The following is a 26,121-nucleotide window of genomic DNA, read 5'->3' as shown; positions in this document are numbered from 1 at the left end:
TTAGACTGCATGACTGTTCCAAAGGAACATTTTGGCAGCTGTGGTACTTGGGGTATCTACAAGTAATTGAGAACATACTCTAGGAAACAGCAATGAAGTAGATGACCTAAGTGGTCTTTTCCTCAGTTTTTGATTGAATTTTCATCAATCTATTTACTCAGATGCTAGTGACTGAATGTTGCTTAATTGCTTTGGAAGCATCAGTCAGCCTATTCTCACCCTGCCATGTGCTTCTCTAATCATCCTTGTTGGAATAAGAACACTATAGCTGCAGAATACACTTTATAATGAAGAATAACATTATTCTGATTTGCTTAGAGAAAACAAATATTTACCTACAAGTGGGACTCCTATATTTTTGTAATTCATTTGTCAACACTCCGCAGCACTGTATTTCTAAGTTATCGTGTGTCACTAATTAAAAAGCTGTAACACTGTACACACACAATGTCCTGTAATCAGTTAGGTGAAAACAAAGCAAAACAATACAGTGAAATCTGCCTCAGAGGGGATCAGCACCCACAGTCCAATTTGATGCAGTAGTATCAGTCTGAGATTTCCTACTATACACGTGTCTAGACTCATGCCATAATTTTGGTTCCTATTAGTACCTGCACATCTAGACAAGCCAAGCTTGACTTAACTAAGTTTGACTATACTTGGACCATATTTCTCAAAGTCAGGAGAATGAAACCTTAGTATTTTCCACACCAGAAATAGTTCTAAGCACAGAAGTTTCATGGTGTTGTTTTCAGGCTTGCAAATCGCCTGGCTCATTAAGGCCCTACAGAAATATCATCCCAGTAAATGACATGAATTGCTGTTCCGCATCTCCCTACAGATGCACCAGCCGCTCGTGCACCTCCACAGTCTTGGAATCTAATGAATTCCTTGGCTACAGGCTGGTGCATGCAGAACACTGATGCTGACAACAAATTGCTGCCTACAATTTGGCACAACAGGCTTTGTAGCAATCAACAAGCATTAGCATCAATAGGATTGCCATAGCGCGAGCCAGTATAGCAAAATCTGGACAGAGGGAAGGCATCAGCTTTAGACTGCAATCAGCTAGCCGAGTCATTGCCTGGTAACTGGGAATTGGAATTTGCATATATTGATGATATTTTGTGTCTGCCTGAAAAGAACTCAGGTGAAATAGATAATATACCTATCAAAAAAGAGTGGAGCATTTACCAGCAGGGATTGTTTTATCAGCAGCCTATCTTGTGGTTCTAACTGATGATGGTTTTACCCTGGCCACTTTTACTGGTTTAAACCAGAATCCTATATGTCTTAGTCAATAGGATTTCAAGTCCTTCTCTGTATTGGAGACAGATATGAATTCATTCCAGAAGTTCTGTATCCCTGCTCAAAGCTCATGGTAAATCTAAGATTATTTGCAGCACAGGTGATAATCAAAGGAAAAGAAATCCCTTAAGGAAGCTTGTAGTTTGAATACAGACCTGACAAACATACTGTCAGGGAAGAACTGTAAATGCATGTGAAATTATTAAAATCCCATTATTTTAAGATATAGAAAAAAACCAGTAAAGTCAGATGAGTGACAGCCATGCTCATACCTTCTAAAAATGAACAGATGACTTAACATGTAACCACAGGACTTCCTTAACACTAACAGCTTCACCTTAAGGTCAACTATGCCAGCAACTGAAAATGCTACTTGTGGTTTTGTATGCTGTGCTTTGCAAACTTTTCAGACAATAAATGGGGTAGAATTGAGGTATCTGTGATTATAGTCACCTTTGTTCTGCAGTTTCCAAAAGCCCTTATGGACAAAAAATAACTGCGGCCACAGCTGTGGAAAAGTCTCATCACCTTTTTATTCAATTAATACCATTGTCTAATATTGAACTATGATGCAAGGGTAGATTTGTGTTAAAGGGGAGCTGTGCTTGCTTCCTAGTTCTACAGGATCTGACATGGGATTTATCTCAGAGAAGGATGGATTCGGCTGCAGTTTGAATTATGGTTCTATGAAGGCATATGATTATAATTGCATCACAGTATTTGGAGTCAAGCTATACCAGCTTATGTTAATAGGGAACCTAAAATCCCCAGAATCTTTCCAGTAAATCCATGCCCGGTAGATATCTAGGCCCCTAAAGATGCAGAGATGCACCATGGACTTTGCATAGTGAGTCTGCATTTTCCACAAGCATTCAAAATGAACTAAAAATTCATTCAAAATTACTACTCGTTAGCCAACCAAGCCTACCTCAATGACAAAGCAAAGTTAGTTAACCTAAGGGTGCAAATGTATGTGTATTTCAGAACTGGCACCTGCATGATTGCCTGAACCAATGAGTGGTAACACAAGAAGCCAACAGAGTCTAATCACATTCAGAATCTGCCTTCTGCCTCCCTGCAGTTTGTCAGGACAGTTTCTCATAACGCAGGACTCTGATGTTTTAGCATAAGTACTAAACCTATCAGGCAGGTCTGTAATTTAAGTGCCAGACAATAAAAAAGAACTAGCCAGACCCTTGCTGATATCATCAGTGAAATAAATAGACCTGAGTCTCAATTGCACTAAGGCTCCTTTGTGCCTCTCTGGCTACCCAAAGTCACTAGCACCATTATCAACAGGCTCATACTTCCCACGAAGGGTGAGGTATGGGAATACTGATAGAAGAAGCCCTCAGTATTAATGACAGTGGGTTCAGAGGGAGGACTGACAGTGAGACACCTAACTCAAAGTTTCTATTAAAGGACCTGGGAGACAGGTAGCTGAAGGATGAACACCACCAAAGATTTCCATCTGTGTCTAGGAGGTGTTTCTACTGAAGAGATATTGCCGTAATAATGCTCAAACGGCAGGAAGGAACGCAATGTAAGGAAACCAGGTAAATTAATGCTTTAATAACACACAAGTATAACGGTGTCATCCATTTACCCAAATCAATTAAATGAAGAGGGACATTCTCGTTTCTAGGCCGTTGCTAGGACAGATTTGCCTAGGGCTTCTGCACATTTCCACTCCCCCCTATTCCTGAAGCACTATTGCCCTCTGGCTGTGAGCCTCAGCCCCTGCACGGAGAACAAATGCTTGCTGCTTCAGCCCTCCGTCCCCACTAGTTTTGGTTCTAGCCCATGATAAAAGATGTCTACTGTCAGAAGAGTTCACGTTCCCGCGGCTAGAGGAACTACAGTCATTTCTAATGTCACTCAGTTTTGTTGCTGTGTAAAACAATAAACAAATGTGCCCTTTTCTCTGAGAAAGAACTACCATGGGCTGAATACAGATTGGAAAGGAACCTGGAGTTCTATGACTAGGAGAAAAAACATTATAAAATCTTTATGCCTTTTATAACTGGCATTTTTTTCCCCTGAACTGATAAAGAAGCACTTGCAGGATTAACAGCAATAATACTTTTTTTTTTTCACTTTACCTGACCACAGAGATACATTTTTTTACTCCAAGCTCTGACAAGCTTAGATAATAAAATTTTCCCCATACAAATTCAGCGTTTGAACAGCAAAGAAAGTCCTACTCTGATTGGGGCAGGGATTGTTGTCTTTTTTAATTCTGTATACAAGACTGGGTCCTGTAACCGTTGATGTTAATATAAAAAGCTGCCCAGTTTATTTCAAGATTGCAAAATCAAGTGCAGTCAGCTAAGGGGTTTCTCCCTGCCTTGGGAATACATGTCCCCTTTAATCTCCTTCAATTAAGAGCCCTGCCCAGCAAAAAAGAGAAACAGAGAATTCAAAAGCACTGCTGAAATGTCATGAATGAGGATGATGAAAGTGCTTCTTCCTTTTGCAGGAAGGACCCCACAGAGGACATCCCTCCACAGAAGAATTCACTCACCAATTTTCCTCCAAATGTCTCTCTGGACCAACTTCTGCAGGGTGCAGAGAGAACTGGAGGGGATCACGACACTCTCCTCTAACCCAAAACTGATTCTGTCAGAAGTAGGAAGGCCCTCCTAGGTCAGGAGGGCTTTCTATCAGTCAGCTCATCACAGAGACCTGCAGTATTTTTAAGGGTATTTTTCTCAGGCTACTTTTAACAAGATGACTTTCTCCAAGTCCTAATTCTGCCTCTTCCAACAGATTTGAGGGGGTCTTCTTGGTACGTGTAAACTGTGAGCATCTGTTGTACATCCCCAACCACCCAAGCTTTCTTTTAGAGATTCTCTCACAATTCAGCAGACCTTTTGGAGAAAGTTTCCTCGAAGTGAACATAAAAGACATAAAAGCATGTTTCCCCAGCAAATGTCACTGTGGTACTTTTGTTCTGTACCTAGCAACAAAGTTTTGTAGTAGCAAATCACACAGTCAATTGTAATGAAATAAAAACATACATTCTCAGAGAGAGAGAAGTTCTGGAAGGAAAGCGTATTTTTATCAGAAGTGTTTCACGAGTGTGTGTCCTTTATGAGTGTAAGGGATTTAACAACTAAGGGACTGACCGCAAGTCAATCCCATCAGTTATTTTCTTGAGCCTGGGCATGAGCTTGGCACAGCTTTGTAACTGCACGCTCTACAAGAAGGTCAAAATCCTCAGGGAATTTCCTTCCTATTCATGTTTTTTTCTGGTTGGCTGCTATCTTTTTTACATTACTAGAGATACGTTAAATGGTTGAAATCCAGGACCTTTGGGCACCTAAATGATGAACTACACACAGAACTGAGGTATCTTCTCCCTAACAAAGAGTCACTGGAAAATTGGGAAATCATCAGGAAACCATATTCAGAGAATCAGTGGCCAAGTATGCTCATAATTTTTACTGTTTGGTGCAAGAGGTTTTACTTTTTTTGACACATGGAAAAGCCTCCTGTGATTCTGTGATTTTATATAGAAAAATCGATATAACTACAGTTACGTGAGGGTGAGAAGGGAAACATTGTAAATTTCCATGGTCCTGGAGTGAACTCACATAGCAAGAAACATAATATTTATGAGATGAACCTCTTCAGGGTGCATGCTACAGACTTTGGGTTTAATTAATAACATGGCATAGATCTAGCTGGGTGAGGCACAAAGGGGGTTTATTGGCACTGCCAAAGAGCCACCACTTCTCTCTTCTGAGATACTCAGGACTGTCTCAGACTTGGAGAAAACAGGTGATAGAGAGATTTCAATAATGTGGTTCCCTGACTTTTTTGTGCAAATTGCTGTGAGTCAGCAGGAATCTTGAAATGAAACTAGAAGCTGAACATTTTATCATGCCATTCATAACTCACCAATGGACACTATTTCCCATAGCATACAGCAGAGGAGAAAATGAATGCAATGCCTGTTGGATACTATCAAACATGATGGTCCAAGATCTAATAAATGACCCAGGAATTCCCTTGATATTTGATTTCTAGAAGCTGAAGGCCTACTTTGCATACGCCTGTATTTACTTTTACACATATATACATCTGTGTGTGTGTGTGTGTGCATATGTATGAAGAACTTACTTTATTTTTTACACACATCACATATGCCTTACATACTACTTTCAGAGCCACCCCTGGTCATTGCTGAGGTTAGATGTACTAAATGGACCTTTCATCTTAATGCTGCACAGAGCTCAGATGTGAGCTGGAAAATGGTCTGTTCAGCATCAGTTTTGTGGGAGACTTAGCAGACTACAGATATCTATTCCACCTCTCCTTCTTTTGACATACCTGCACTATTGGGGAGCAACCTATTTGGCTACTTCTATGTTTATTAATTTATACTCTCTGCAAGCCTATAGCCTCTCTAGTGAGCTCTGCATTGGTGTGGTAGAGAGCATACAGTTCTTGTGCCTATTGCTCACCAATCAAAGTCTGCCTCTGTGCACACGCATGGCTCCGAGGTCATAGCCCCAGCGTATTTTCCTTGCATGCATTTCTTCTCTGACTTGCGCTTCCTGTAGATCCTTTTTGCTCCCATGATGCAAGCTTCTCCCTGGAAACAAAACCAAAAATATCTTTCTCTGACACCCACCAGGCTATTTGTATCACCCAGTTTTTCCAAGCCTGTGCAATGGGAGCTGTGACTCAAGGGAAGAGGATGAGAAGTCAAATGCCCTGTCAGTACACTGGAGCTAATTAAAGCTACTGAAGCTTTAACTGAAACTAAACCAGCTTTTCCAATACACACTAAGAAATGATCTGAGGTTACTTACGTATCTGATTCAGCTCTGAATTTGTTCCAAAGCCAATAAGCAATTGATCCAGGCCCATTTCTCATTTATAGATTAGGTTTCACAGCAACTGAAAACACAGTCTGATCCCTCTGCAATCTGAGACACAGAGCAGGTCTATTTCTTTGGTCTGATCTCTTTGGCAATATTTTGTTAAGTAGAAACTAGTAATCTGTGTATATGTAAATACTTTCCACAGACTATGAGTTCCAGTTTTACAGGGTTTGACTTGTTATGTGGATGCTAAAACGTCTTTGTTTTTTCACTCCTGTCTTCAGCACCCTGCTAAATATTTCTGTCTAGGGAACAAGGTTCAGCCTTGTAATCTCAATGGAAAGCAAATCAAATTTGCTGCAAGAACTAAAAATAGTTCTGCAAGCTCCAAAGCCAACATCCTCAAAGATATACTGCAAAATCCTTGGCATTTTTGCTTATGCAAGCACAAGAAAGTAAAGAACAAAATACAGTGGGGTCTCACTTGTTACCTTTTATGCTGTTAAAATTGCTGTAGGAAAGAGAAACTTTTCATAGCTTTGATTTGCCCATGAAACAGAAGGGCCCAAATGGCAACTGGTGTAAAATGCTGTGCCTCCTTGAATTTCAAGGAAGCTGTACTGATTTTCAACATCTAAAGATCTAAGTCCTAACTGGTATTTTTAGTGTAGAGTTCTGCCTTGTGTGAGCAGCTAGTCTGAGTCAAGCTACTTTCATTTCATATTCATTATTAAATTCTTGCCCAGCAAGATATATACAGAAAGACAACCTTTGATGATATAAATGGGTGCTTCGCTTTAGACTTCAGTGGAGCCTGTGGTGTTTATATAACCACAGAATTTGGGCCATATTTTATTCTAACCTGATATAACACAGGCTGTTGTGTCAAACTTGGCAGAGCTGGGAAGGTGCCCCAAGGCAGGCGCAGGCATTGTGCGGAGCACGTTACCTTACCGGGCACTTAAGCAATGGTTCCGGGAGTGATGCAGCAGCTGCATCCAGGATGCAAGGGACAGGGCATGGGAGCGCAACGAACTGGGGAATAAAGCACCCAACACCCACAGCAGAAGTACCATTGCTGAGAGAGCTAGAACAAGGATGAAACCAAGTGAGTAAGAAATAAGGCTAAGAGGGCAGGAGTTTGGAGAAACAAGTGTGAAAGTAACTAGAAGGGTCTTAAGACAGTAGCTCTGAGGACACAGAAAGATGAAGGAAGAGAAAGGAGGTAACAACAGGGAAATTGGACGGGAGATGTAAGAGTGAAGGAGTTCAGGCCCCTCTCAGTGACAGTGCTTCTGCTGTTGTTGCATTCTTCAATTCTGGATAAGTCTGAGCTAATTGCCTGCATGGAGACTGAAACCCAAAAGGCAGCTGTTCATCCTCTGGGGCTCACAGTGCGCAATCCGAGGCTAACACACCTATGTTACAAAACAGACCCATCCAGTAAGGGACACTCTGATACACCAAACTAACAGGAAAAGACATTGGATCATTCTGATCTTTAACTACTTCAGGTCAGATCCCAGCCTCCTTGCTTCTCACCTGGCTATGGAGTTGCCAAGGCCTGTAGTCCTCTTCCGCACACCTCCGATCAAAAATGGACTTGTAGTCTACTTTCACCAGCTGCCACTCTGAGCGGTGGCTGAAATGTCCAAACACTCTACAGAATACAGCAGAAAGAGCATACAGTAAAAGGTAGCACCAGATGGAGTCTGGTAGTTACAGAGGTACAGTCACCTACGAATTTCCAACAGAGATTAATTGTTTTAGAAGTGCTGGTCCTACTGATTTTCACTTGACTGACATACTGGAGGTGAAACTTAGGCTGCTAAGTATCTACAACCCTCTTAAAAACTGCAGGTAGCTTTTATTCTGTGGATCAAGATCCTTCCACTTACGTCAATCCCCAAAATGACTACACAGAGAAGACTTGACGTGGGGCTGGAGACAGTTATACCTATAGGAGTTTGCTATCTCAATTATAAGCTTTGGGAATCCCTTCCACACAAATGAAAATCAGAACCTGAAGGGAACATTCTTCATACATCTCTATTAACTCAGGTTAGTTTCCAAGCCACATACTCTGTTTATTACAAGTCAGTCCGTTTTTTACTGACCGAAACTGAATTTTCCTCCTGTTTTTGCAAATCTGATCTCATGTAAAATGTCACAGTTTCTGGCAGGGTGAATTCAGATTTATGCACTATGCAGAACTGGGCATACCACATTGAAACTAATCATAATTTTTCATGAGTCAGCCTCCAGGCAACATTTTGTCATTCATTTTTACAAAAGAATGTCTTCATTTTTCTGTGTTTCAGTTTATAAAAAAGAAAGTAGCAGCAAAAACACAGTTATAAAAACACCCCACCATTTTTCTTTCAAATATTCATCTGTCAAGAGTCACTCTGCTTTAAACCACATTCAGTTTGAGGAGTCAGTTTTCATGCTTATAAGCTAAGTGATAATGTTTTTGCAGCTTGCAAGGAACCATGTTGTCATTCCCTCAATCATATCACAAATAAACATTGATGATTTAGCAACAGAAGACTGCATACTCCTGCCTTCAGATAGTACTTGGTTTGGTCCCAAACCAGAAATGCTGTTATGTAACGAACAACCCTCATAAGATATTTATGGTGCAGTTTCCATCAACAGTAGCATGATGGCATGCTCACTTACGTCATGATGAGAGTTTCCTCTCCAGGTTCCCCTAAAACTCCATCTACAAACAGTGGGAGGGATGTGAAACTGTACTTGCTCCAAGATCTCCCTTCATCAAAACTTAACCTAGTGGAGAAAGCAGAATTAGTGTCTTCTTTCCTTACTCTCCTCCTACTTTACTTGAGGAGACTCTCTAGTCCACTACAGCTGCTATGGAGAAGTGGGAAGCAGCTCCTGTTCTTGGATACTGCATGTTTAGTCCTTTAAATAACTATTTTGGGGGGAAGCATCATAAATCAGAGCATTGGTCAAGCTTGTCTGGCATCATACCACTAACCCATGGCCAGTACTTAAGTGGTAGAAACTAATAAAGTTGTTAGAGATTGATGCTTTAAGGGCAAAATGTAGCCTAGGGCTAGGATTTTTTAAAAATAAACAAGTGATTTTGACCATCTTATTTTTGGGTTCCCAACATAAGACATTTTAAGGAGGTTAGATTTCTAGAGTACAAGAGCTTTGCCTCTTCTGACCAGCAGTTTTCCCTGTGGTGGGTCTAAGTGAAAGCTTAGAACCACTCATCACTTCTTAAGACTTGCGTCTGTGTGTTTCAGATATTGATATGACACTGACTGTAGTGGAAGTAAATCATGCAAAACAGCACAAAACTATATGCTACCTACCACACAAACTCAAGAGTGCTAACTAGCGGGGACACCTTTGTCTTATTGGCTATAAAACCCTGAATCTATTCAACAAAATTCTCGTTCGTAAGTGCTGCCTGCCACATAGAAGACAAGTTCACCAATAATTTTGAAAATAAAGAGTACTTTGGTAACTTAATAAGAGATAAAGTCATAATCCAGATATGTATTACATAAATAACCAAACTCAAGAAGCCAAGTTGTGGTAAACCAGGAAAGCTGTGGAATTACATTGATAATATCTCAAATCTGGCCAAGCTGAAACTATGTAAACTGGAATCGCCAGGATTTCTTAGCTTTATCTGAGTGAATGTTTGCCAGTGTCTTAACTGATATTTTCTAGATTGTAGCTACAGAAGACTCTGGATGCAGCCTAACTGCCTACTTCCTGGCATCTGAAAAGAGGGACAGCAGACATTTAGCACAGACAGAGTCATTACCAGAGATGTCTGATAGGCAGAGACGTGTGTTTCATGGCAACCAGTACTCCACCTTGATCCAGGTACAGAACACTGTGCTCTTCCTCAAAGATCTGGAATAAAAAAAGCATATATTTAAATCTATTTTCCTTAGTATCAAGAAAACATTATAGTTCTTTAAGTATGATCATGACAGAGGATAGCTATGTTTTAAGGAAGTTACGGAGTAGAGGAAGACATTCTGTATCGAGACAGTTCCTGGTTGGGTTTTTTTCTTGTTTGGCGGGTTTTGGGGTTTTTTAGTTTTTCCAGGTCCTTGGAAAATGCATTCTGCCTCTGCTTGACAGAAAGTTAGAAACATGAATTTTTGCAAGGATTAACAAGTTCCCTCCTTTCGATGACAGATTTTTGTTTAAAGAAGAACTTCACGTGTTTGCATGTATCTGGCCCTATCTCACATAAGTGATGTAGACGGAAAAATGAGGGCTGGTCAAACACTGTAAAATAATTAGATTCTTGGAATATCAAAAAAGATTTTCTTTTCCTGTATCTTTTTTGTATTGGGTCTCTGCAAACATCTGCTCTCTAGTTTATATAGCAGCATTTGTCAGTCTGGGAAAGTTACTCTTTCTCTCCACGACTTGATATCCCGTCCAGAAAAGAGGAATAATAGAACTTCCCGTTCTGAGGATAAACACATTAAAGGGTAGCAATGCTTTGTAAACAGATGGGATTCCACTAAATATTAGGAACTTGATTTAACTTCATCATCCAGTCTTTTTCCACAATTAATGGAGAGATAGGTAGCTTTGGAACAAGATGAACTGAATTCTGTCTTTTTCTCCATTAGGTTAAGAGCAAGGCAAAATAATTCGATTATATGAACAGTGAACTTTGGACAACTGAACTTAGGTGAAATGAGTCCCACACGGAGTGAGGGAAAGTAGGCCAGTGCAACTGCTGATTCTTGGGAAAGTATAATCGTGGATGAAGAGAAAAATGGTTTGATCGGTACAAGGGATGTACAACAGTAAAAGGGAACACATTCTCTCTTCTTAGTGTTCATATTTTAATCTGTTCTCCTTGCTACGGAGTTAAACTGAAGTCAAACTTTGAGTAGAATTATAAAAATAATTTTCGGTTATATGAAGTCTAACTACATATTCAGTCTTTTTCTTTGAGCATCTCTCTACCTCTCAGAAAGGAAGAGAAATTCACCCTTTTGTAAAGATCTGGAAAAAGCTACTCTGAACCAAAAGAAACAAAACCCAAGTGACAGTTTGAATCTACTTTTATGACAATTTCCTATGAATACTATTGAAACCTGTGATCCTGTCATTTACCTTTCTCCAAGTGTTCCCAGCATCAGAAGAAACAAACATGCTGATGTCATTGTCTGATAGTTCAGCGCCTATATTACCTGTAAGATGAGCATTGATTAGTGATGCAACACTCTAAGAAACAGTAGAATTAGCAAATCAGGGGAGTAAATGTATTTATTTACCTTTTGCAATTATAGAACTTCTAGTTTTGGGAAGAGAAAGAGGGGGAAGGGAAAGGAAAGACTTTCAGTTTGAAGAAAATATATATAAAAGATCCAATCCATACAGCTCTACACACTTCCATATGCAAAGGAAATGCCCTGATTTGAATCTTATGTTCACAGGAGTAGAGGACTAGAAGTGATCTCCTTGGTCTTGAAGGCCAGTTTCCTTAAAAAACATATGACAAGTGAAAGGTCCATAAGGACTTCTGATTGATAGCCTGCCTTCCTTCCTAATACTGGTGGTGTGACACCCCACAAGCCACTCAACACCCTCCACACCCATCAAAAACTCAAGATTTTGTTAGTGTTTGCAAAGCATACATAGGCAATCTTTAAATGTTTCATACCTGAAGCTACAATAATACTGGGGGCAGTGTCTCGGCTGGCGATGTTTCCTGAGGTATAGGGATTCTCTGAGACCTTCAGGTGAAGATGAAGGGAGCAATAGGGCTATGGAGAAAGGGGAAATAAAAGTGAAAAGCAGACACAACATGAAATGCATGCTCGTATTTCTACAGGGTTAGAAATATACAGTGTCTTTCTGTTTAACTTCCTAATCGCTGCATTCAGTCACCCTTAAAAAGACAGGGCCGCTGTCCTGGTTCTGTTGCGAGAGAGGGATCATTTTCTGACACAACCCATTCTCACCGGGAAACCGATACACTAGGCTGAAACCCTCTCACAAGGACAAGATCTTTAGGGCTGTACCTACAAAGGAGGCAACCAGGTTTGCAAGGGCAGGTAATGGTAAGGACTACCTAGCTCCCCTGGCTCCTAGCTCTCTTAAGAAGCAAGAAAGGCTGCAGATATGATGAAGTGACTCTCAGAGCAGCAGTGTCCAAGCTACCTCTGCAATGAGAAGCAATATTACCCTATCAAAGCAGTGCTGAGTCACCACTAATTAGCCATGAGAAACAACTTAATTCAGACAGTGCCATACTACTTCTTGACTCTGAGTATTTTTGACACATGACTGTTCTGCACTGCACCAAGAAGAAATACCAGGACTGGAAAATGTTAGTTTAAAAGTTGTTTAAAACAATGCTTCATTGCCCCATCTGGATGTGACCTCTGAGATTTCAATACAAACACATCCATGGAAACCTCACCTGTTTGTTATTGATTTTGTATGTCAGGTACTCAGATAAGACAGGAGTGGTACAGAATAAATCAGCTGAGCAAGAAGGTAAGACAGAGAGGCAGATTTCCAAAGTTGCCATTACAATTCCCTCCAAAACTGTAGTGTGATAATTTCTGAAAACCTCAGATAAGTTTTGCGATCTCTTGGGTTTTATTTTCAGTATTTTTTCTTCCAAACCTCATGAAAAGCCCTTCATGAAACATGCTAAGGGAAAGGAGGTGGAAAAATACTGGCAAGAAAACCTGAAACAAACTGACCCAATTGAGGGGGACATCACACAGGAACACAAGTACAGCAAAGCCCATGCTTCAGCTTGCATGGCTCTGTAAGATGAGCAAGAGAAGCTATACAGAAGGACCTTCAGGCTCTAAGGAGGCAGGTCTTTCTGTCTAATTTCAGCTGCCTAAAGGCTAGGTCTGCAGCCCCAAAAGTTTTGCAGGCTTCCTCTGCAGAAGACCTAGCCCCACAGGTCACTGGAGGAAGATCACTTATCCATCCCATCTCAGAGTAGGTGTCTATGACTCTGAAATGAAAATCCCCCTGTGGAGAATGGCAGGGGGTTTTGGCAAAGGCAAATAAGGGTGGTGAGGAGGGATGGGAGCTCTCACTCATGTGAGACAGGAAAAGGGGACACGGGCTGCGCAGAAGGGAACACAACCTGCCAAGGGGAATGCACTGAGCAGCCTAACTCTAACTGACAGGCTTGCGAGGGCAGCCGCTGGAGGAGCCTAGGGGCACAAGCAGGGAGTGGAAACCAAATCGAGCTGACATGCATGCAGGAAGTGGAAAAGCACTGCAAGAGCATGAATTCTTTCCTTTTACATTTTTATACGTTGTGAAAAGACTAAATACAGAACATATTTTTTTAAACTAACATAATCCAAACCCACTTCAGCATTTTGAAGACAGTAGCTAATGGCAGCAACTCAGCCAATTCCCCACTCTGACACAGATTAGACCCCGTTAGACTGAAATCTTTGTGCTATCAGAGGTTTTCTTTCAAATTTGTCTCATTTCACAGATAGATTACACAGAAATGGAATAAATATCTGAAATATTAAAAGCCAGGTCACCTGTCTAAATGGTATTTAAGTGACTTCATATTGGTTGGAGTGCAGCAATGTCTCTAGTCTGCGTATAGTGTAAAAACCAACCTCTCCACTCTAGCCAAACACCTAAAGTTACTGCCCCAGCCATCTCACATCCTTACCATGGCAGCATTCTCTTCTCCATCCCTGATGTACACTTTCTCCATCTGTATCCTTATATAGTTCATTGACAGATATTTTTCCAGACTGGTTTGTGTTCCTCCTCTATCTCCCACAGCTTAACTTGTATACAGACATCTCAGCTTTGTTTTTTTAGAATTTCCATCAATTGTCTCTATCCTTCTTCTTGTTACCAACAGGATACTGAAATCATTATTGGCATCAGAATCACCAAATTTGGGTTTCCCTGTCATTGCCTGGTACCCAGCTGTGCTAGCTGCTGCACAGATACCAAGGGAAAGACAAACATTGCCATGGAGCATATACAACCTAGGTAGAAGATAAAGCATGAGTGACATAGTCCATTGGTCTGTTCACTGCCATAGTTCTTACAATCATGCTGGAGTTCATTACTTGCTTCCTAATATTTTCAAGGCAGCACTTTCATGCTTCCCTCTCAGGAGGCTCATCAGTCCTTAGTAAAATTTCTCATAAATACCCACAAACCCACTTCTTGGCTGTTCTGCAAAGCCCACCTGAACTGCCTCCAATAGCATGACACATACAAAACAGCTCTTAGTGGCTGCCCCTGATCAGGAGTGGGGCAAAGTATTATAACACAAGGATGATACTAGATACCATTCACAAACCTAGGGGTAATCACCGTATTTGCTCACCTGCAATAGCAAGGAGCAATGAAGCGAGATAAACAATTCCAGGAGAGATATTCAAAACAACTCACTCAGATGCTTAAATTATTCTGTAGCAGATGGCATGAATGTCCCCCCTTACCAGAAAAGGGTCTTTGTCCTGAAATCCCTATAATCCACATAGACAAGACAAACAAAATGTGGGAGGGAATAAACAGATGTCTGGGGAAGGGAGGCATAGAGAAAATAAATAACTTGCCCAAGGAAATGGGAGATAGGCTTAAAAATTGAATCAAGATTCTCCTGAGATTCAGCCCTGTGTTTCAACCACCAGACCATCCTTGAAAGCTAATTGATTAACTCTCCTAGACAGATGCCCATAACTTGCAAGATAGAATTACTCCTCAGTTAACCACTTCACAGCACAAGATAAGTATCAAACAAAACCAGCATCTTTGGGATATAATACCTTGGCAGCTATTTTATGAAGATTAAGTGTATTCAGCTTAGAAAACAAGTGGTATAAACAAGAAAAATAAAACCTTGGGATTAGATGGAATTTCATTGTTTTCCTCCATGTTCATTATTCAGTGCCATCTCACAAAAAATGCAAAGAAATTCTCTGAGTTGCTTTGAGAAAAGAACACCTCAAGCGTACTGTCAGTAGAGAGATGGTTCCGTCTGGCTCGCCTTGTGTTTCAAGCAGATTCCCTCTTAACCTTCTTAGCTGCCAACTTAGCTGCTATGTACCCATTTCTGCATTAACTCTCCCTTAGTTTAGGTTGAAAGACCAGATGCACAGAGGACACAGCATTGCACTTGCAGGCCAGGGACCATCCTGTCACTCTGGGAAAGGGTAGATCTCATTCTGCCAACAAGCTGGAACATACGTCATTGCTGTGCCCCAAGCTATTGCTAGAGACAATTATGCTGAAAACCAGCAGCGTGAAAGCATTAGTATCTGCCATGGAGTAAGGATGGGAGCTAAGCTAGATGTACAATGGACTATTAAGAATTCATTTAGCTATGCCAAGGAAAAGCAGGATCATGCCAGGAACAGTAATATGTAGAAGGAAAAGGAGCAACTGACCTAAGGAGGTAAAACTTCTGGTGATGCAGGGGTACACAGAGTGTGGCTAAAGAGGTGAGTGAAGTTTGTGAACAGTTTAAATACTACAGCTACGTCACATTGGCAAGGAACAGAATTGCCTCAGAGCAGGGGACAATTCATTTTCTCCATGTTTTCCCTCAGCAGAATGCCCTTATGGATCCCTGACGTATTTCCAGACATGTACATTTCCAGTGCTTTTGCTTTGAAAATTTGCCTACCACTCCCAACTTCTGTGGTCTCTTTTCTATCATTTCTTGAATTCTTGCATTCCATATTCTGCCTTCATCTTCCCCCACCATTAAGTGTGAAGTTCAAATCAGATTTTTAAATAGCTTGTCTCTCTCTTGCAGGATTGTTATTTTACTTTGTTGATTTGGTGCATTTTCTGTACCCCTATCCTCCCTTTCTCTTGCAGGCAGACAGCCTGTTCCTGTAGAAGACCTAACAAGTCAGTTTAGTTCAGATTTCATCTATTTGCTTTCTTGCAAATTTGCAAGTTGACCACCTGAGACCCTGTATGCTCAGCTGATGATCTGTGCTCTGCTGCCATTCCTGTAGCTTGTGACAACCTAAGCATGAAGGAGTACTCAGACAATGAAATAAACCTCTTGCCTGTTTTACCTGATGTAAAAGGGAAGAGGAAACATAAACATGGCTAAACATCCCTCTGGTCTTATCACAGGGAAGGGCTGACTAAGTTCCTTTCCGTTCTCCTTCTGGAAGGGCAAAGACTGAGCAACACAGTTTAAGTTCATTGAGCATTTGTCCCTTACCACCCTGAAATCATGGACCAATTTCTACGGATGCCCACAGATCTGAGATGCCCACCCCAGCCCAGTTCACAGTGCATTTAAGAAGTGGTTGCTTTTCAGTGCGAACAGGATGACAAGCCTACATCGAGCTTGCACAGGTGGAAGCAATTCTCAGAGCAAGTACATGGCCGCATAGAGAGCAAAATAGAAATGAACCAGTATTTAAATAGTGGTTTGTGCACAGTGGAGCTACAAGGATGTAAATACAAACCACAGAGAACCACGAACTTCTCTGGGTCAGTTATCACCGTGTCCCTACAAGTGCCCACACTTCTGCCCTTGCTTATGACCCCTTGCCTGGCTTGTTCAAGTTTACCACCCTCAGGGGAATTCCAGCTTGTCCAGGCATACCTGGTCTAATTTTAAATGAAATGAATTGTGTTCTCAGGTGCCCATGAGTATAGTAGTAGATACAGTATGGATGGGAAGGCTTAAGGGAGCCATAATCCCCTCTCTCCATAAGAACCATCCAGTCCTGGTTTATACACAGTCATACGACCACTTCCACTATATCGTGGATAACTACAGTGGCAGCATACCCTTGTATATAAAATACGCAGTTCCTGCAAACGACTGTTCCATAAGGACCCCACAGAGCAGTACCTCTGGCTCATTTATACCCACAACAGCAAGTCAGATCTCTCTTGATCAGTGCACAACAATACCAAGAAAGACCGTTTCTCAGAACTCAAACTTAAAATTTATGGAAAAATAATAAAGTTTACTTTGATTATTTTACTTGGCTGCATGGTTTTTATTTCTTCTGCCTTGCCAGCCCCCTAAATTATTACACTATCTTATCATATAATAAAAATCTTGGGTTTCTGATAAAATTAGACATAATTTAAAAAAGTCAAGGTGTGGGTTTTTTACCAAATATGTTCACTTGAGTTAAAACTAGATTACAATCTATTTGAAACACAAAGGCTTCTACACATAGCTCCTGCCAAAAAATTCAACTGTTTTATGTCTGCAAAGTTTTCTGAATACCATCTTTTTGGTTTTCATCACATAGAAAGATTTAATTTAAAAATGCCCTTAGTTAAAATTTTTAAAAACTTGGAAGAAGAAAACAAACCCAAACAAATTTAGTCACGCTCTGAAATAACTCTTATGTTTGGCCCCCAGTCCTCCCTATTTTTTTTTTTTCCAAACTGGACAGAAAATGAGAGGCTTGCATTTTGGCTTAATCAAAAAATCAATTATTTGAATTCAATATCAAGTTATTTATTCTTTGCTCTTGCAATAACGCATGGCGTTCAGTTAAGAGATTAGTGCAGCATTCAGATACTTAGCACAATGCACAAAATATAATACTGATTAAGATAGTAAAAAACTTACAGCCTCAAAATGAGAAACAACATTTTTTTTTTCTCATGGGAAACAACATGCAGGTACCAGACATCAGGAGGAAGAGCAGTCTAAATAATTCCCCTGATTCTGCCTGTAACTATGTTAGAATTTGCGTAATATAAAAGCTGTTGAGAATCCCAAAGGCTGGGGTTCTGAGTATTATCCCACTACCGTGTATGGATTATATTGGTTGAAAAATATGTTGAGATCAGTCTAAGCTTTCTAATTTGAAAGAGATCTCCAATTCTATTCACACTGCTTGTATTTCACTTTCACCCTTGGAAACTGTTTGCATATAATTATGATTAAAGACTGATCTATATGTTGAACTATATCACTAAGTACAGAGATAGATACAATATACACCCAACACATAGCTACACATATATTTGGATGAACGTGTCGATTCTCACTTCTAAGCTCAAAGAGAAAATGATAAATATTAATACTGCCAACAGAGCAGCCTGAAAGAAATCAGAGCTCTCCTTCCCTTTGAGCCTGTCTCAAGTTATTAGGTCCCTGAAAGTTTCTGAGCTACAACAGCTCACTCCTCCCATCTAGTGTCCAGAGAATCAACTGCGCAGAAACGGCATCCAGCTTCACCTGCTGTTTAAGGGGAGACCATTACTTGTGCAGAAGGAAGCTGATCTACGATGCTTCCTTTTGTTCCAGAAATTAAATTAAATTAAGCTAAATTACAATGCCAGCTCTTGCAATACCAGCTGGCAGCCCAAGCCTGATGTACTGCACTTTTAATATGCAGTATTCCCTCCAAGAGATACACCACATGGAGAGAGGAGCTGCGTTCTCCTTCTTGTGTTACCTGGTAGAAAAAGATTGTTCTGGGATGTTACCACCCCCCAAATTCCCCCCCAGGTACTTACTAGGAGACAGTGAACAGGGTTTCCTCTCAGATCAGTGTCCGGAGCCTGCAACAAACTCCAGTCTCTCCCTTTATTGTAGGTGATGAAAGTTTTCACTTGGTTGTCAATCTTCTTATTAGCCAAGAACATTCCCTTTATCCCTGCTACCTAGGAAAAATTGACATGGCTGAAAAATAGATCAAGCCAATACAGGTTCTGTGCATGTGTCTCTCTTGCCCTGTCAAACCCAACAGGGATCTGGTGACTGTGTCAGTGTGGTAGATGTCAGGGCAAGAATTGCCAAGGAGCATGAAAGGAAGGGAAATTGAGGTGCTGGGGACAAGATAAGACCATCACAGGTGGAAAGGTGACAATTGGAAAAGCAAGCTTATGTTTCAGAATAAGCACGGGAATATGGTAAGATATCAATGGCATTATCCGTAAAGTGACAACCTCTCAACTGTGTAGGCATCCTTCCCCCTGAAAGACAAAATATGCACAGGGCAATTATTTGCCTCTTGCACTCCAGTAGCAGGAAACAGCAGAAATTATGGCCTTGCAAAGAAAATCACAACACACACATAAACTTGCAGTTCAGTGCTTGTATTCTCATACAGCCTGCTTAAGACATTTCATCTAAGGATCCCAATGTGTTTCACAATCATCAGTGTTTCAACAGGATAACTTGGGCCACAGAGGTATTTTTATTACGGTTTCGTGTTTTGAGGAAACCGAAGCACTGGTGACTCAAACAAGGCCACCCAGAATGCTAGTTATAGAGCTAGCAATGAGATTCTCATTCTTTTATTTTTCCTGGTGTTTTACCCAACAGCTTTCCTCCATAGACCTGCAGGAGGATTTTGTAAAGATGTGATGCTAACAGACTCACATTGGAACCAAGCCCAAAAGTGTCTTAGTGGGGAGAAAAAAAAGTCAACCTCAAACCACAACTCACACTGCAGTATGTTCCCATCTTCTCAGTGCACTGAAAATCAATAGCCCAATAGCTGCTGCAGCTTGCGAATGAATTTGTTAGGCTGTCATTCTGCAATGTGAGTGCTGCAATAAAAAGTGAAGTGAAATCGGGAGAAGGAGGGGGAAAGTGAGAAACTTTTTGGTTTACAGCAAGTCTGTTCAGTCAGCCACCCCATCTCTTCTTATGATGTAGAACTAGTACACAGAATCATTCATCAAAACTTTTTATTCATAAAAATTACTTAAATGGCATCATGTGGCAAATGGTTACACCGCAGATTCAGAGTTTGTTCCAGCTCAACTGATTTAATTATGTGGCTGGATTTGGATGCTACAGCTCCCAGTGTGTAGGACCTTACTGCACTTTTAGTCACATGCTGTGGGACTACTAGTGTACAGTGCATTGGTACAGTACATTGGTGTACTTAGTCATTCCGAATAGCACTTCCCTGCTTGAGCAATGGCACTGAATTTCATTTGAAGTTATGTAAAGACTTAGACATGACTTGCTATAATGGGCAATAGACTTCAAATTAAGTAGTTAACTAATTTATTGTTGATATAAGCATAAAAAGATAATCTCTTCAATTTCTTAGCTGGATTGTTTGGTCCCACCCAACTAAATATTCAGGATTTCTTTGTTGTAGTAGAAAGGCACCCTGAAAAGACAAGGGTACTCTGTTTCCCAGTGATACTGCATGAATAGAGAGGGCTGGAAAAATAACATAGTTCTGCCTTTACTACCAGAGGCCAGAGCCTATAGCTCCATTTGTACTTTTCTTTGTTGTCCTGAAATAGTTGTATTATATAGTCCCTGTGAAATGCTAGCCATAAATGATTAAAGAACATTTTATATATCAGGTGATAAATGTGTTCTGAAATCCTGTGAATTTTTCTTTTTATGATTCTAGTCATGGTCTGGGACTCAGAATCCTTTCCTGAGAAAGCAAAGTGTAAGTTATACTGTCAGTCTCAGACAGCTTTATCTTAAAAAAAAGACCACACACACTAAACATGTTTGTGTGCTGTCAGTAGGAAGAGATACACCTATTGCATATACACAATCATGACACACACAATGATCTGTTCATCCCTGCTGTTCATGCAGTCATAAGCGAGAAAGACATATGCAAGTAAGTGTATGACCACCAGTGGTCAGAGAGAAAAGCACTCCATCAGCTCCCACACAGGCATTGTAGACAATCCTCACTGCCCCAAATGCATTGTGTGCAGTTGCAAATGCTATCTACAGTTTTAGAAAGATTTATACAAAACACTCACACAACTCAAAACACATTCTTCACTCCCCATCACCAACTTCATACGTCAAACATACTTCCCATCCAAGATGCATACTGCTAAAAAAAAAATAAGTCCCAGAGTGACAGGCATATATACCATAGCTATAGACACATCTCCTTACAGTCTGTTATCGCTTCAGGCATGGATTCCCACAGGCAGGATTGTCTTGCTGCGGACCAGTCCAACTACGGAGCCAAGCAGAGCCATACCACATCACTGGAGAGATGCAGAAACTAGAAAGGGCACTCAGACCCAATGGCCAGTGATTCTTGCTCTTCCCTTGCTCTAGAAGATGGTCTCTAGGACAGCCGTTTTGTGACTGCAGACCCACTGAATGCTGAGTCCAGTGTGCTACTGATGAAGTGGCACTGGAAGGTGGTGGAGATGAGAGCTATTCTCATACCCTGCTCTGTCCAACATCCAGAGGGGGAATAGCGTCCCTCTAGGAGTGGTCTCCTCATCCTCTACAAGGTCCAGCAGCAGAAGAGTCCACACACTGAAATAACAATCTCTGAGTGAAAGGCTCCTGATGACTTACAGGAGAAGAGAAGGGAGAACATGACGAGGCACCATAAAAGAACTTCTATTTTCTCTTCGTGCCCAATGCAATTCCCCGTTGAGCAGCACTGAGCAGATTTATCCTTGATGTAAAAACAGTTTAGGAATCTACGCACACAAACACATTCACTACAATGCAACCAGAAGAACTTAATTCTAACACCTGACAAACATACACACAGACACGTGCACATTAAACAGGTCTTTCTCTGGCATCTTCTCAAATAATCTTGCTTTTCTAAATATTCCGCTGTCACCACAGAAGGACTCATTTTGCAACCTCTCCACTTCCTTTTAATTTATCTATGCATTTTTTTCTTCTCTCGTCTTCATTTCCATTTACCCCTAAAGCATTCATCATTTGCAACAACCCTACTGGGAGAATCACGCTGGATGGCTTTCTGTTCCCTTCCAGCTAGAACATCAAATTGAAAGGAAGGTTTGTGCCAGGTTCAGTGTCAGCCAATATTCTTTCTATCTAGATAATCAGCAGATATGACGCTACAAGTCTGATTCCATCAATTTCAATCCAGGTTACTGTGTGGTGTCAGCCTAATAAAACAAAACAAAGGCTTTTCTTCCCCCCTGGGATGTAGGACACCTTTACATAATGCAGTGAAACTGCTTCTCAAGCTGACAGTAATAAGAGGCAACAGTTTTTCCATGGGCTGCCAGTGCTGCAGAGAGATTAATGGTAAAAATGTCCAAATGACTGAAATGCCAGTGCCCATCCTCCTACAGTTCATCTGCATTTATGTACAAGACTTGGGCTCTCTGTTTGGGCAATTCAAGGTGGTTTCCAAGTAAAGGGCAGCTGAAGGCAAACTACATAGCAGAGCTAATATTCAGATGGTGATGGGGAAATATGGGAAGCATCTTCATTTTCAAAGGAACTCAGATCTAGTTCATTGACTTTATTCTAAATGGTAAGAAAATCCCACGAAGGAGACCTGAAAAGAGAAGCTGACCCTCAAAACAGCAGCTGAGGACTGAATTTCTACTTAGCTGAGTGCTGTCTCCAAGAGTAAAATAGGCAGCAGAGCAAGAGAAGTACAAGGGCACATTAAAAGTCCTATTCTTAGGATCAGTTGTCATAAAAGACAATGTAAATTGGCCTTTTTACAGGTACCTCAGGCAGAATGTACTTGTCAGAAAAAGGCTCAGGGGTAAAAGGGACATCGAAATGAGGTAGGAGAGTGCCCATGCTCATGAGATAGCCCAAGATGGCATATCTAAAATCACTTCAGGTCCCAGAATAGTCCAAGCTGAGAAAGGTCACAAAGATAGCTGAAAACTGTTGTCTCTCCTTACTTCTAAAACAAGAGATTAGGCTGTCAGAAATGCAACAAAAATTAGAGAATTATGTTATTCAGAGTGTTGGGAGCTTTTAGAGCCATAGGCTGGACCAATGTGGGTCAGGAGGATTTTGGCTGAGAAACTTAGAGTTCCTCTTAGGGACTGAATGAACTATTCCACTGCATTTTCCGATGCCTATCTTCCTGTGCATGAAAGAGCTATGAGCTCACCTGAGAACCTACAGGAGAGTACAGCAGTGAACCTGTTCATAGTATTAGGCTGGGCCTAAATTCAACACCTGTGTAAAACCTGGCCTTGAAACTCAGCGGATTGCACTGAGGCCCTTAAGTAAAAGGAGGGTAAACCCATGTGTTTAGTCACTTTTTGGCTCTGCTGTTCATATGCATATTGTGAGACTGATGTGCAAGAAGGAAATGGTACTGGCATCACGTGAGCTCCTGAGATAGCAATGAGATATTTGGAGTCATGACATACCTCATAGAGGTCAATCATCACATTCCCCTCCAGCCCTTGACTACTCTTGACATTTTCCAAGGCCAGGGTGAAGTACACCCCTCGGGTGTCAGAGATATACAGATTGTATGTGTCATTCTGGTTCCACTCTTGTACAGCTGCAAACACCTGATTCTCATCGGTGCTGATAACATGCATGTCCTGGGGAAAGAAAAGAGAGGAAGGTTACTAGAGGGACCTCTGCTCCATCATTTCCAAGGGCACCAAAGCAATTGTGGTGGAGCAAGGGATATATTTAAGGCTGGAGTTTAATCGGAAACTGTAGACAACACTCCTGTAAGCGGATAATCCCATCCAGGAATATTTTACCCTAGCTATCTTCTGCCAATTTTCAAAGCGGTAATTAACTCATGAGGTGTTAATTGAACATTTACATTGGCAGTACAGTGTTATACAGCAGCACTTTCCCCACCTTGCACCAACACTGTCATTTTAATGAGTACTTTGTTGGGGGTGGTGGGGGTGGTGTTTATTTGGTTTGCATTTTTTTTCTCATCTCAGTGATTCCACTTGTGATTGTGGAATCACAGATATTAAAAATGTGGGGTTTTTTTTAAAAGAAGAAAAACGCAGCATCTGAAACACCTGCTTCTTGCCTAGCATTCAGAAACCAAGTTTCTGAACTGATACAAGGAGAATCTGATGGGTTAACATCTGCAGCCAGTACTGCTGTTATTTATTATTTCTAAATGACAGTGTTGACTAGAAGCCAAGGGCCTGGACCACTGTGCTGAACACTCCCCCAAGAAATGTAACAGAAAGACAACCCTAATCCTCACTAGATGTAAAGAGCAGAATTGTAGTTAGATCACTAGTGTTATGAGTGAGGTTTTGTTTTAGTCTGTTTGTTCTGTGTGTTACAGCAGGCAGGAAGGAATGAAAAGATTGCATAATTAAAGAAAAAACAGAAACTATTAAACCTGATTCCCTCTTTCAACGCCTGGAGAAATTATTACCCAGTGGAAAAAAGCCACCGAGAACGACTGTTATAATGAAATTCCCAGGCTCTATCTGCCCAGCACAGGCATCCCGAGTTCTTTTGTGCCATAAAAATCTGTGGAGGTAGGAGAAGAAATGCAGATTTCTTAGCACCAGGTGATTCCCAGAAGATTCAGCTGTTCTGTCTGTTTTGGGCAGATATCCCAAAGTTATTCTGCTTCCACGAATCTCAGCCAGGGCTTTCTATATGCAAAACTGGGAACTTTATCAGAAAATATACTCTTTGGAAGCTGATGCTACTTCTTCCTTATGTTAATAATAGCCTTTAACAATTCACTTTCTCATGGTTTTGTAGGGGGAATTAACACTTCCAGATGGAGCCTTGTAATGTAAAGATGAAAAATAATGTAATGAAGAAATCCAATCTATAAATTTGAAAGTGGATTCACCATGAAGTTAAGATTCAGAACAGTTGTTTGTTCATCCAGATCCAGATCTGAGTGTGGAGTGGATAAATATTCACTTGATTTACTTGCTTCTTTGCGCTGGAGAAAAATGTATCCCAGAAGATGGGCTGGTTTTGTGGAGGAACACATTGGCTTAAATCCTGAGGCAATAGGAAAGGCAATATAAGTCCCACTGCCTTCTACTAATTGTGGTTGTGTATAGATATCCTCTCTTAGCTCCAGCTGTGCTAGTAGAAGTTAATGCTGCAGCTGTTTGTCAGAGGCTCCTTATTTCAGACTGTCACCCTAGTCAATCTGCTGGTAGATCTACATGAGTAGATGTTTCCAATGTGCTTCAGGCAGCGTTGGCTAGCACAGCTCTAATCTCAAGTTTAAACTTTTGCATATGTGCATATACACATGGGTAGACCTCTCTATAATAAGTAAGACTATACCAGAGAAAACTAAAGGCAATTTCATGAATGCTTAAGAAGCAAATAATTTATTCACTAGATGCTTCCTGAGTTTTGATCAGATCATGCTGTTAGATGCAAGTCTAAAGAAGACCCCAGTAAGGCTGAAGGAATTTAAGCCTGGAGAAGTGGAGATTGAGACAGAATTGGCATAATATACATACTGCAGAAAGTAAAAAATGATAGCGTTCCAACTGTTTGCCTTTGGGGATCAATTAACTTTTCCTTTTAATATGGCCTTGTCCAATAGACGCAGTAACAATGCAAAGCCTTGATAGAAAGGGATCAGTAAGTATATGGGCATCAAGCAGGTCTTTGACCAACATCAGGAAATTTTAGTTTCCTCATTGGGAAAATTAAAATTAATCAGCATATCATATTCACTTCTATTTTATTTTTTTCAGAGTGGGGGTTGCTTTTTTGGGGGGAGCAATAATACAAAAATACAGCCTTCATCTTGATATGGAGCAAGAGCTTCACTGCATCTTCCACTACTACAACAGATGTTTGTTTCACCTCCCTACAGAAAGGGAAGAGGACAGGAAAGTGAAGCCAGGCATCTTTCTCAAACAGTCGTTGTCATCTTCAGTGGCTCCCCATGCATCTGCCTACTGAGAGCCTGAGCTTTCCTTTCTCTGATCCAGCACATACTGGAAGTACATTAATATGCAGTTCTACTATCTGTCCCTCTTGCCCTTCCAAAGACAAAAGTAAGAGCATGATGCTGTGCATGGGTTTGATCAGGCATCTACTCAAACGACTAAAGGCCAAGGCTTTCTGAATTACTAAACATGCTTCAATTGCCCTTTTTGCACTTGGTCAGGGAACTTTTCTTCCTGGCAAGATAAATAGCAGGGATGTGTAATGCCTGTTTTATCCTGTCAATTACTGGGACTGTCAGCTCTTTTTAAGGTCTGTATTTAAGAATTTTTTGTGGTTATTGCTTCTTCCATCAGGACGTGTATCCTGAGGTTGAAAGAAGGTGATGAA

General features: G+C 40.9%; 1 protein-coding gene across 1 annotated transcript in view; it reads right to left on the bottom strand.

Annotated features, from left to right (window-relative positions):
* Nucleotides 1-26,121, bottom strand: part of SORCS1 (sortilin related VPS10 domain containing receptor 1) — a 310,322-nt gene that overhangs the window by 45,698 nt on the left and 238,503 nt on the right. The window contains 8 exon segments of the mRNA XM_030030553.1: nt 5,778-5,908; nt 7,683-7,800; nt 8,823-8,930; nt 9,946-10,037; nt 11,268-11,344; nt 11,818-11,920; nt 18,630-18,776; nt 23,235-23,414. Coding sequence (XP_029886413.1) covers nt 5,778-5,908; nt 7,683-7,800; nt 8,823-8,930; nt 9,946-10,037; nt 11,268-11,344; nt 11,818-11,920; nt 18,630-18,776; nt 23,235-23,414 — 956 coding nt within the window.

Source organism: Aquila chrysaetos, chromosome 11 (assembly GCF_900496995.4).
Source record: "Aquila chrysaetos chrysaetos chromosome 11, bAquChr1.4, whole genome shotgun sequence".
NCBI lineage: Eukaryota > Metazoa > Chordata > Aves > Accipitriformes > Accipitridae > Aquila > Aquila chrysaetos.
This window is presented reverse-complemented; position numbering and strand designations above follow the sequence as displayed.